The 12,319-nt window shown below is 45.6% G+C and overlaps 2 protein-coding genes across 2 annotated transcripts; both read left to right on the top strand.

The window, feature by feature from the left end:
• Positions 1-290: 290 nt before the first annotated feature.
• On the top strand, positions 291-3,500 carry ADM (adrenomedullin). The gene is made up of 4 exons (XM_055723008.1): positions 291-508; positions 1,107-1,217; positions 1,537-1,677; positions 2,203-3,500. Exons 2-4 carry the CDS (start codon positions 1,120-1,122, stop codon positions 2,504-2,506), a joined length of 543 nt encoding a protein of 180 aa, XP_055578983.1. The 5' UTR covers positions 291-508; positions 1,107-1,119; the 3' UTR covers positions 2,507-3,500.
• LOC129737002 (translation initiation factor IF-2-like) lies at positions 2,542-3,500 on the top strand. The gene has a single exon (XM_055723009.1). The coding sequence runs from the start codon at positions 2,542-2,544 to the stop codon at positions 3,235-3,237; it is 696 nt and encodes a 231-aa protein (XP_055578984.1). The 3' UTR covers positions 3,238-3,500.
• Positions 3,501-12,319: the final 8,819 nt, after the last annotated feature.

Genomic DNA, 12,319 nt, shown 5'->3' with positions numbered 1-12,319 from the left:
CTCCCCTGCTTCCACCCACCTAAAGGTAAGATGCCTGTAATGAGAAATTATGCTACAGAGCGTGTAAACATAATTATACATCGGCAGTTATAAAGTCTGTCCCCCGTAAAACAGACTGAGAGGTTTAACAGATTTTGCAAGTTATGCCAAGACTCGGAATCCACACCTAAAAGCAGTCGTTATAATTAACAAAATACCAAGGGGGTTGTTTGAGATAATTTTCAATAATCCTCTTATTTTTACCCTAGTATGGGTTGCCCCCAATTCACGCTAGAATGATTAAGAAGTGCTTGGGATGTGGGGGTGGGGGTAAGTGTCAAAGAAAAATCGCCCGGCCACGCCAAGGTCCACCCACTTCCCCCGCGCCGCTCTATAAAGGCGGCGGTGGAGCGCAGCTCGGCGGTGGTTACTCCAGGCACACAAAGGAGTTCTCGCTCCTCAGGAAACCCTGCAACTTCGGATCGCTACTACAAGAACATTTGTCTCTGTGGATTATCCTTACTGTCAGGTAAGAACTACTTTTTTCCTGCCTCGGCGGCAACAACAACAACAAAAAAAAGAGATGCAGGGGAGGTGGAGAGGAAATGAAAATTTACTAAATCTGGACTGTTTTGAAGAGCTTGGAGTTATGCTGCAGAGTCTTGCACTGGCTTTTGGCATCAGCTGCAGTTTACAACATAAGATCCAGAACTAGCTGGTTTTGCGTATGAAGTGGGAAGATGAGCTATTAGGGGATCAACTTCCAGGCAGCAAAAACACTTGCTGGAGTTTGGAAACGATGCGTCTGATAGCCAGCTCTCCCTAATCTCATGGGTTTGCTAAATCCTAGTGCGAGCCGCTGGGGGTATTCTGGAAATCCTGCTGCTTTCCAGCCGCCTCTGCAAGTAAAGCTCTCGACAAACGTAAACTTTGGAGGCTCTGTTATTTACTCTGCGATAAGTTGCTGGGCAAATACTAGCTTCTGGTTCATATCGCACACAAAGTCCCCGGTAGCCTGGGGGCTCTCCGAGGGAAGGAGCTCTCTGCAATCACCAAAAATGAAGGACAGTCCTTAGTTGACTTTTATTAGCAACCCTGCTTACAGTTCTTCTCTTTCCCTCCACCAGGAGCCCAGCCAGAATGAAACTAGTTCACGTAGCCCTGCTCTACCTCGGCTCCGTGACCTTCTTCGGGGTGGATGCTGCACGGGTGGATGTAGCGACAGAGTTCAAAAGAAAGTGAGTACGGGAGCGCCCTCCTGCCAGCGCCCCCCCCCCCCGCGGCCCCCCCCCCCCCCCGGGCTCCGGCCGTGATCGGAGGGACTGGACCTCCTGCGGGAATTGCACAGCTCCTTAAAGGCCTCATGTCCCCCCGCGCCCCCCCACCCCCCAAAAAAAAAACCCCAAACACCCCAAAACCCAAAAAAACCAAACAACAAACCACCACCAAAAAATCTCGGCGCTGGCAAAGATTATCGCCCCTCCAATGTATTTGGTTTGGCTCCCGCCCCGCAGGCTTGCGCTAACAGGCTGTCCTCTTCCCTTATGCTTCTTTCAGATGGACGAAATGGGCATTGAGCCGAGCCAAGCGGGACGTGAAGCCTTCGGGCGCGCTCCGAGGGCTGGGGGCAGCCGCCAACGTGCAGCTGCTTATACGGACCCAGGACGTGAAGGAGGATCCCCGAGTCTCGCATCCCAGGTAATTTTCCGCCCCTTCTGGGCTCGGGTACTTGCTCGAGGCAGTGGAAACTTTTCAGGGTCCCCACGTTTCCGGGTGTTTAGGCTTATTCTCGCAATAGATCTCCCGAGCCCCGGGACAGGTCCTGCCCGGGCTGCACATCGCGCTGAAAGCAGCCTCCCGTCTCCCTTTCCCCGCGCTCTTCAGCTGGCGGGAGATAGCAGCGCCTGTACTGTTAAAGTCAAATATAAATAGTAACTTGAGCTCTGGATCCATAGATAAAGTAACAGCCGTGAAACGGCGGGGCCTCTCCTCCCACCGGCAGCAAACTCTGCTCTGCGAGCGTATCCGTCCCTCTCCCGCCGCTCGGCGGAGGGCAGAGCCGGGGGGTGCTGGGGGTGGCGGTGCTGGGGGTTTTGCATCGTAGGGACGGGCCCGCCTCCAGCCCGTGGGCTGCCTGCCCTCCCCGCCCCAGACCCACCGGGTCCCCTCCTCCGGGTCCCCCCTGCGCTGTTCTCATGCCCGCTCTCTCTTCCTGCCTCGCAGCAGCCGGGAGGATGCTCACATCCGCGTCAAGCGCTACCGCCAGAGCATTAACAGCTTCCCCCACTTCCAAGCCATCCGCACGGGGTGCCGGTTCGGGACGTGCACGGTGCAGAAGCTGGCCCACGACATCTTCCAGCTGACGGACAAGGATAAGGACGACGCCGCCCCCGCCAGCAAAATCAGCCCCCAGGGCTACGGCCGCAGGCGGCGCTCCCTGCCCGAGCCCCGCAGCCCGGCGCGCTTCCCCTGGGCCGGCCGGCGCTCCCGGACGCGGCGGCCCTTCGCCCCCGTGCTCGGGGTCTGAGCGCCGCGCTTCCCGGCCGAGGCCGCCTCGGACGGATGGACTGTGACACGGACGCTCCGGAGGGCCGCCGCCGCCGCTCGGGAGCCGCCGCCAGAGTTCGCGGAGAGCGCCGGTCCGGGCGGGACCCCGGCGCGCCCTCCCGCGCAGGGGGCGGCGGAGCGGGGCGAGGGGCAGCCGCCGCGGACAGGCGGCGCGGGGAAGCTGTGAAGGCCGCGTCCCGCCGGGGACGCGCAGGGCTGCCCCACCACCCCCGCCCGCACGACCGGGCGCTCACGGACGCTTTACCCTCCCCGGCCGAGGCACGGCCGGCGCCCGGGGCTGGAAGGCGCCCGGCCCGCGGCCTCCGGAGGCGCTGCTGCCGCGCCGGCCGCCATGTCGCCCCCTGCCCCGCCGCTGCACCCGGAGGGGCCGGGCCTTCCCCGCCGGCCGGCGGCGCTCCGAGCTGCCCGGGCCCCGCTACCCCGAGCGGGGTGGCTCAGGGGCGCCCCGCGGCCCCGGCCTCGCCCCCCGCCCCGAGCGCGCCTAGGGGCGCGTCCCGCCCCCGGCCAGGCCGGCCACATCTGCTCTACCCTCTGCGTTATCTGCACCCGGCAGGGAATCGGACACTCACCAGTCCCTGCGGGGACTGCGACATACTTGAACGTCACAGAGAGGAAAAGTGCAATTGTACGTGGTTTTTGTTAATTATAAGTGCGGTGTGTGTGGATCATGAGATACGTATCGGTATTTAAGATTGTTCTGTGTCATGTCCTGTTTGTATCTTTTTTTGGAAAATATATTTTATTTTTATACGTTTTACATATATATATTGCATAAGGGCATTTTAAATCATTGTATCCCTCTATTTTTCATATCGTGAATGTCAAACGTTAAACTTTTTTTTTTCCCATACCTTTTTTTTATCTTGCATTCCAGACTGGTGAAAGATGTAGAGAATGTATCAGCTGTTCTCCATGGGTAATATGTGAAATAAAATAAACACTATTACATAAAACAGGTCTGTTATGTTCTTTTTAGTGGGGGCAGGTGGTAAAGATGAAGGATTTCTTACTGTGGTCAGCCCTACCCTTATATCCTAGCACAGCAGTTCTGTGACAGCCTGAAACTCTTCAGTTACAGCCTTTGTTAGCAGCCACCTTATCTCGTCAAATCAAGTAAACTTGATGGCAAGCACGTATCTTAAAATCCCAGGGCAGATCTGTTGAGAAGGCTCTAAGGCCTTTTTCTACCCACATGTTCCAGCCAGGGCTGAAACGTGTCACAGCTTGGATTGATCCTGCAAGTTTATTTTTTGCCATAATTAATCAGAGAAACAACTGCACACTTCAACATTGCACAACAAAGTAACAGATTTATTGAGGGAGGACGTTCCAAAAATGGTCGTGGCAGCTTCCAAGGTTATTTATGTTGAAGGATTTCCTGGGCCACAGTTCAGGTTAAAGTTAAATGGTGACCAGTTCAGTGCAGGCAGAACATCTTGGATAAAAGCTTAGCATTAGGGATTTTGTTGTTTTGTTCTTTTTTTTTTTTTTTTTCTGTTCCCCCCTTTTTTTAAAAAAACGTATTCCAACCGCAGACCAGAAAACAAATGTGAAACTGAACATTAATGTACCACCAGCACCATCTATTGGTATCTAATCTTTGCACTCCAAGAAAACAAACCTAAAAACTAAACAAGTGTAATAGAATAACACCCTGGGTAAAACATACCCTTTCCTCTGTTTTACAGTATCTCTAAACATAGTTAACATATACGGGAGGGGACTGGTAGAGTAAATGAAGTGGGCATGTTTTTTTACCCAATACTAAATGCCTAAGGAACATATATTTAAAATAAAAATTCAGCAGAACTGTCAATGACACCTTTCCAGGAATACTGTTGCAAAAAACCTTGGGTAGGAATCCAGTTGAATAGATACCAGGCATATATTTATAATAATTTTTCTTTCCAAAGTTTTGAAGTTCTCCTCAGAATTGCCTGTTTACTTTCCTAAGCATTTTCAACTTAGAATTTTGGAATCTTGAGAGGTGGGTTTCCCACTTGAAATATTTTGTTTGGTTTTTTTTTTGTTTGGTTGGTTTGGTGTTGTTTTTTTAAATGCACATATATTGACACTAGTTTTAATTATCATCTGTTAACAGCTGGAAAAGAATTTACATCTCTACGGCTGATGGCCTTTCTGATCCAGATTTAGTATCTAGAATGTTTTACTTATGGGTTACACAGCTAGCACCTTTGCCATCTAAACTGGGGACGTAGGGCTGGGATTGGGCTATAGTATGCCTAAGTATGTACTTCACAACTAGCTACTCTTGTTTGTATTGATCTTGTCTTCATTTACTGCCAAAACTCAGTCCTCACTTAAAATACCTTCTCTTCCCTCCTTTCCCTTTCACTGATAAGAAACACTTTACTCAAAGCTGAAAGATCCTTGAACTAGCTGGACAGGGCTAAAAGCAGCAAGCTGGTGCTGGATGGCATAATCCTGTCCTTACTGGAGCTCACCAAGTGCAATTTCTGTTCGGAAGGATCAAGAGCACCACCTGCCGCGCTTGTAGGGAGAAGCAAAACCCCGGTATTGCAATAAACAGCATCGAAAGAAAAGAACGATTTTTTTAAAATAAGTTCCCTCCACCCCCCTCCCCAGTCTTTGAAACCACATCTTTTGAAGCATGAAGACCAATGCTGCTGAACTAGACATGCCAGAAAGTAGTGAGTAGCCCTGTGCCTGGAAGGCAGCACCTTCTTTGAATGTATCAAGCTGAAAACCAAACCCTGGAAATCCTATGACCATGGATTTTTGCTAACCTAGCTAGGCTAGGCTAGATAGGCTGGAGGAGAATGATAGAGCAGGCAGGGATTCTTTCCCATTGCACAGCTAACCTCGTATCCCAAACTGAGTTCCATGTTTTGGGGAACTGGTCTGTAAGGCCTAAAATATAGGGAGACAGCATTCACCCCGCCTCCTCCACTTCTGCACCTGCACCAGGTGAAGAGTGAAAGCTCTTCCTCCTGCCCAAGCAGGGGACATTTCTGTAGAACTTTGGCTAAGCATCTTTTCACTACAAACATCCCACAAAGCAAAATGTTGGGCGTTAACCTTTAAACAGTAGTTGAAATCCATACATGAACTAGATTCAAATCTCTGAGTAGTGTGAGGATTTTAAAATCCCTGAGGTTTCAGGGAGAACAAGGCTGTGAAACAGTATCAGCCCATGAGAGCAAGTATCCTCTTAAAGTCCTAGAAGTTCAAGAAGAGCTATGCGCTTAGGCCAAGGACAGCTTATGCTCTAACATAACAGATGAGAAGTGGAAGATGTCATCAAATGCCTCCAAAATCAGGAGCACCTGTTTACACAATACCTTAGTTAAGTACTATGAACTTATGAACAATCTGGTGTCCCACAGGCCAGCATTTCAAAGGCTGCTTAAAACATGACTATAAGTTCAGTTCAAACAAGGTTCTAAATTGAAATGAAGTTTTGCAACAGTAAATATGTATTGGAGCAAAAATTCATTCTTGTCCACCAGTTCGTTCAAGAGCAGATGCCAAAGGAGTGGTCACCATTCTCAGCAGAGCCTCCACAATGAAGTGTCAGAAGAGTTCATGGAATATTCTTTATGAGTTATTATTTTGTTTCATACCTATGCTAGAGACACCCTATGGCAAAGAAAAAGTACATCACTATAGATTATTTTTTATTACCAAAATAGATTCCAAACGTTATTTTTACCTCAGAAAGATTTTTGTGGCTCTCTTATTAGTGCTATATGGAATGGTGGCAAGGGGCCTAAAATGGTAATCTACACGCGCTTTCCCATAAAGTCCTAGTGCAAGTCCCCTAACCTCAAAGAATGAAACAAGTAATTATTTTTCTTTCTCCAGTTGGTACCACAAAACTTACTTTAAACAGCCATGTCACATGGAGGACTGCAAAAAATATTTGTTCCCCAGTTACATCAGAAAGTGGTCAAAGAGTTCTACCACTGTTACCTAGGAACAACTTCTACTGTATCCAAAAAGTAGAGACACCGATGTACTTTCAGATGATTACCAAAATCTGCAAAGCATCCTGGTCTGTGCTAATAAGAACTCCAGGCAGGTGCCAGATATAAACTTTTTCTGCAAGTGCAATGACAGGAAGGGGAATACTAATGAATACTTTGGCATATATGAAGACTTTTCTGGCTCATTTAGTACCCAAAGGACAGCAAGTCATAATTAAAGCCAATAATGGCAACTCCAGACAGCCATCCAAATATTTTCCTTGCGTCGTCAATACACCGTTTTATATTATCTCACATCATACTTAAGTAGTGTAGAGCACACAGGCATCAGGAGAAAAAATTCCAGCATGACTGAGTACAACCAATGACTAAATCCAATTATTCCTAACTAAAATTTGTTTATTGTGTCACAAGGATTTGCTTTTATTATCCAAATATTTCTTAAAGAATGTTTTTTTTTCACCAAATAATTTGTGTCAGCTTTAAAATTGTTTGAATTTTTAAATACTTAATTCTTTGGAGCAGGGCCATGTATCCTTCATGAGGAGGAACACAATTTGTTCATGAGGAAAAAGAGTTTTGCTGTGTAAAAGCCTTTTTACTACATGCCATATACACTAGTCAAAATGCTTGACAACTCTAATATCTCCAAATGAAAAACAAATGGTTCCATTAAGACTAGAATCAATGTTAATGATTTGATAAGACTGGAGTATTTTGCTTGCAAAATTCCCAGCAACAGCAATGAGGGCGCCAAATGAAATCTTTTGACTTTGATTCTGAGATAACTTCTACCAAACATTTAATTAGACCTCCTTGAGGCTCCCATCCACTTACAAAAGCCTGGGGTTTTCCAAAGTCAGGAAAGATCAGTCCAACCTAGCTGAACGCAGATACTTTCTAATAAATTCTGACTGTCAGAATAGGTTTGCAAAATAAATATTCTTCCAATACCTTCAGTCAACTATCACTTCCCAGATCTGTCACTTTTTTTGTGTGTCACAAATTACATGCAACTTTCCCAGCAATTTTAAAATGGTTTATTTTTTCTTCATACTTTGTTAACAGGGTATAAAAATAAGCAAACAAATGTTGGGGTCTTAATCTCTTATGTCCAGTATTATTGGCAGAAACAGGAGAACAAACATAACGAACCTTATCTGTTAGTTCAGGAGCAAACCAAGCAGGTCATCAAACAAGCTTGATTATTGTCCTTTTTAATAGATGGTTACTGTCACAGGAGTTATCACGAAACCGAAACACTCAAAGACTAAAAGGCCACCATGTAATTCATCCCACTGCTATTACAGGAGAGAATAAAAGGGTGTGGGGGTTCCTCATTTCCCCTTACATGACCTGACTCTATTGTGGCTCTCTGCTAGAAAGCAGCAAACTCTCAGAGGTCACTACACTTCCCTCCCTGTATATAAGGACTCCGGAGCAGATCTCAGAGGCTACACACTGGAAGAAGACAGCTGCACCTTGTAAAGTGAATTCATTCTCTTTAGAGTCAAGGAAAAAGCGACGGACTTCTAAGTCACTTTTTCTAAGTCATTTTTTTCCTGGGGCTGTGCAGCTCTGCATCTCATTCTGCATAAGGAACAAATTCATAGTCTGGCCCTTTGTTGATAAACAACATGAAAAATATGCAACTGGCATATATCGTTAGCCTCCTTACTGCCTACAGACAGCAGGCGTTCTGGTGGTGATGAACTGGTGAGCCAGATAGGAATTTCAATACCAAATCCCAGGCCTGAGACTGATCCCATCTAATTGAAACAAAACTTCTACTGACTTCAGCAGGAGAAACAACTAAGCCCCAGCTTTCTTTCAAAAACATGTCTATTTTTATACTGAAAGACTGTATTGTAAGTTTTGCTTTATATTTCATTTATTCACAAGTTCTGGTTTTGAAGACTGAATAAACTACTAAAAGGTAGAAGTCAGGGACAGGAAGGCTATCAAAAAGAGGAAACTCAAATCCAGACTCTCAGTTCAATCTGAAATGAGTTCAGCAATGTATGAACATCGCTGCTCCTCTTAAGTGGATGTGGTGCTGCTGGCAATGACAACTTCAAAAACATACATGTGTCAAGTGCGGTGCTAAATGTGCTCATGCGTAGGGATCGAATCCCAGAAAGTTCCAATGTTCTTGTCCGAAACCCAGGCTTCATTTTTTATTTAATGCAGTAGGATTTTGGAGTGTTTAAAACACTATGACTTTGTATAGTAGCATTTCCTTCCTCCTCAATCTCTTTGCTTTTTAAAACACATCTCATCACCTGTTTGAAGCCTGCAAAAGGGTGTATCCAGACAACTAACTCAAATGAGAGAGTGGCGTACATAGCTCACAGCAGAGACTGGCAGGCAAAGCTCCTGTGTCACTCAGTGTGCACACACAGACAGTCTAGCACTTGGTGACAGTATTTGCACAAGACAGTTGGTATCTGTTTCATGAAGGACATAACAGGTTTGCACAAAGAAGTGATTCCTGCACAGACAAAGATGATTTACTGAGTGATAATCCACATCATCTCACCCCAACCTGATCTCATTAACTCCTGGTAATGGGGGAAAATACCCCTCACGTTACAAGTGCACGAGGGCCATTAAATCAATCAGACTGCCTTAACCACGCTGCAAGACAGACAGAAACAAATGATACGTTCTTTCCACAGAATGTTGTTAGAGTGTGTGTACTAAGATATTTTTCTTCTTCTACTAGTCTGGCACATCTGTACAACTTTGCTGCCATCTGCTGCCTTCTAAAGAAAAATAAATCACTCTCATTTAAAATTATTGCTGGATGTCAAAGTGGCACAGCGCTGCTGCCAGCAGGGAGGCCTGCGTTTACAAGAATTTTATATCTGGCCTGGGCTGGTTACTCAATATGCTGAGTAAGGCAGAGACTCAGATTTTTCATTCCTCCTGGGCTTTGCTCAGAAAAAGCAGGAACAGCACAATACCTTTACATATTCTGAGGAGATGGAGAAAGGAAACTATTCTGTTCTTTCTGTTGTTCTGAGCAAGCTCAGGGGTTACACTTTGCCCAGTGGATGCCTGCATACTTCTGTCCCGATCCCACTTTTCCCCCCATGGGTTACCAAGAGAACAGTGAACACAGCAGCATTTTCTGAGAAAATAATGTTTTCAAGGTATGACATGAAGGGATCAAAGGAGAACACTGGGTGCTGTGTGTTACAGGAATTACCTATTTACTGATGAGTAAAGGTGGCTGAAGTTAGAAAGGCTTTTTCAGGAGAACCCATGCCTGGAGAGATGCACACATGCTCTTCATTTCTAGACAGAGAGCTTTTTAAAAGGCAGGAATTGGAACAGTGTGATGGACCAGACTGACCTCTTTCACCCATCTATTTAAGGCATAAACAATGCACAACCTCAGTAGTAGTTAGGTGTGAGCTGTCAGCTTCTGTCATCACAGAACTGAAGTTGTTCCTCTACCTGTTACAAACTGAAGAGAATATTTTTGGCAATTACATTTTTATACTGGATTGAAATCACAGTCACATTTACTCTGATATAATTATGTAAGTTATATATACTTAGTGTAATACAACTATTCTTATATTAATAAATTACCTGCTGCAAGATGTTTTTATTATAACACATAATCCAACAACACTTACACGAGGAGGAAGTGGTATATCTGGTATGAAAAGCTTCTTCAAATCCTACCTGAGGAAGTTAAAGACAGTAGAGATGACCTGTAAAAGACTGTAAGGAGCTCTTGGCTTGTGTGAAGGATTTTTGAAATTTTATTTTAAAGAAAATAGGGCACACTTGGAACATGGACCTCCAGCCAGTAAGTTACTTCAGCCTACATCTTTTCTTCCTTGCCTCAGGACAGACATCCTTCTTGTTCCCAGGTCAGAAAAGCAGCTTCCCTCTGCATAAATGTGTAAGTCCCCAGGTAAGGCTGACAACAAGGTGAAGCACTCCAGTTAACTACTGGCAGTTCAGGCAGAGAAGTGGGAGACAGGACTAATGAACAGGCTGAACCACCACTACCCAACAGATGAGTGTACACACACAAATACAGATCACGGAAGCACAGAAACACATACATGTAATCACACCCACCCAGTAAGGCACACCGTAGGACTGATGGGAAAAGGCTTGAGAAACTTAGGCTTACTGTCTCCTACAGCACACGTCATTTGTAATAACCACACAACTGAGAGATACAAAACAAAAGTCAAAGCTATTGCCAGCCCTCTTCCATTGAAGGCTGTTTCCTGGAGATCACTGGAGGCAGGCCTCTGTGGGAACAAGCCCTGTGAGAATCTAAAGAGCAGTGCAGAGCAGCCATGGCACCCTTGCTGCAGTCTTGAAACAAAGGCTTGGGGAGAACCTAGTCTAAACAGTCCTTGTACTGCACAAATACCTCCTAGGAGATGCCAGATCTCAGGCAAATTACTATTTTGAAATAGTAACTTTTATATCTATGTATGTTTGAAAAGAGTTTCAAAACAGTACTTCAAATGCCATCCCAGATCTGGTTTTGGTTTCTAGTTAGGATTCTGTTCTGCTCTCTGTTTAAAAACACAGCAGTTTGAAGCAATGGATCACTGAATTAGTCCAGATATTAATTCTGGCAGCTCTCATGTATTCAGTGTACATGTGACTGAAGAAAAAGAAGAAAGATCTGTGATGGCGAAAGGGACTGGAAAAGCCCAGTCCTTTTAGAAAGAGAACAGGTGCTGCAGGCCAAATCAGAGATGCTGAGCAGGGGAATAGTTATCTTCTGGCTCAGTGTCCAGCAGAAGCCAGTATGTCATGCATCATCAGGAACATTACTGAGAATGTGACAGAGGGGTCAGTCTGGCACCGTATAAAACCTCAGTGCACCTCCACCTTGAGTTCAGCACACAATTCTGATCTCTGCATCACAAGGACAGTGGACCTACAGAGGGCAGAGAGAAGAGCAATGAAAAGAGTCAAGGGGGTGCAGCGGCTCTGTTCTGAAGAGAGACTAAAAAGGCTGGAACTATTCCATTTGGAGAGGTGAAGTCTGAGGAGTGGTTTAGGTTTACAAAATCATTAAGGTCACGGATAAGGCAAGTGCAGAAGTGTCATTCACCAAATCCTGCAATATTACAACTCACTGAAACTAGTCAGGAAGTGCTTTAAAAGTGATAAAATCATATATTTTTTTTTTTACACAGCAAATTAGCGAATTCCTGGAATTTCTTGTCCTGTGAGGCTGTGGAGTTAGGTAGCATCAGCAGGTCCCAGAAAAAAAAGAAAAAAAAAAAAAGACAAAAAAGACATCTCAGATAACAGTATCAAAACAGATACTATAGGGAATAGGCAGAAGTTTGCTCTTCAGGATCCTTAATCCAATGATGCTGAGAGGCTATGAGGAGAATAGACCACAGGAAGTGGCCAGGTTCACATGATGTCCCTAAACAGTATCTCCTTTCACTGCAGGAGACAGTGTGGGCAGCACATTGGCTTAGACAGACTACTGCTCTTAGTCAGACATTTTTTATATTATTACGAATAAAGCTTCTGTGTTGAGAATCCCCTCCATGCAAGAAAAGCCACTCTGTTGTGCTATACTGGGAAGATGAATGGTGCCAGTGCTGTAACTGATGACTGGAAAACTGGCTAATGAGAGCAGGCAGGTACAGAAACACACATCTACACAGTAAGAGAAACAAACAGGATTGTTCAACCTACGTGTCCTCATACGGCTTCCAGCAGTAGCTTGAAACTCGCTTAGGACTGTGAAGTTAGAAGAGAGTTAACTCTCTCTGTGAGGCCTTGCAGTGTAGATAACC

The sequence above is a fragment of the Falco cherrug genome, chromosome 10, assembly GCF_023634085.1.
Source record: "Falco cherrug isolate bFalChe1 chromosome 10, bFalChe1.pri, whole genome shotgun sequence".
NCBI classification, from domain to species: domain Eukaryota; kingdom Metazoa; phylum Chordata; class Aves; order Falconiformes; family Falconidae; genus Falco; species Falco cherrug.
The sequence above is the reverse complement of the archived record's forward strand: the minus strand, read 5'-3'. Positions and strand labels throughout refer to the sequence as shown.

Coding starts and splice junctions, on each gene's coding strand:
- ADM (XM_055723008.1), top strand. CDS start 1,120: ATGAAACTAGTTCACGTAGCCCTGCTCTACCTCGGCTCCGTGACCTTC. Junction 1,218..1,536: donor GCGACAGAGTTCAAAAGAAA/GTGAGTACGGGA, acceptor TGCTTCTTTCAG/ATGGACGAAATGGGCATTGA. Junction 1,678..2,202: donor CCCCGAGTCTCGCATCCCAG/GTAATTTTCCGC, acceptor CCTGCCTCGCAG/CAGCCGGGAGGATGCTCACA.
- LOC129737002 (XM_055723009.1), top strand. CDS start 2,542: ATGGACTGTGACACGGACGCTCCGGAGGGCCGCCGCCGCCGCTCGGGA.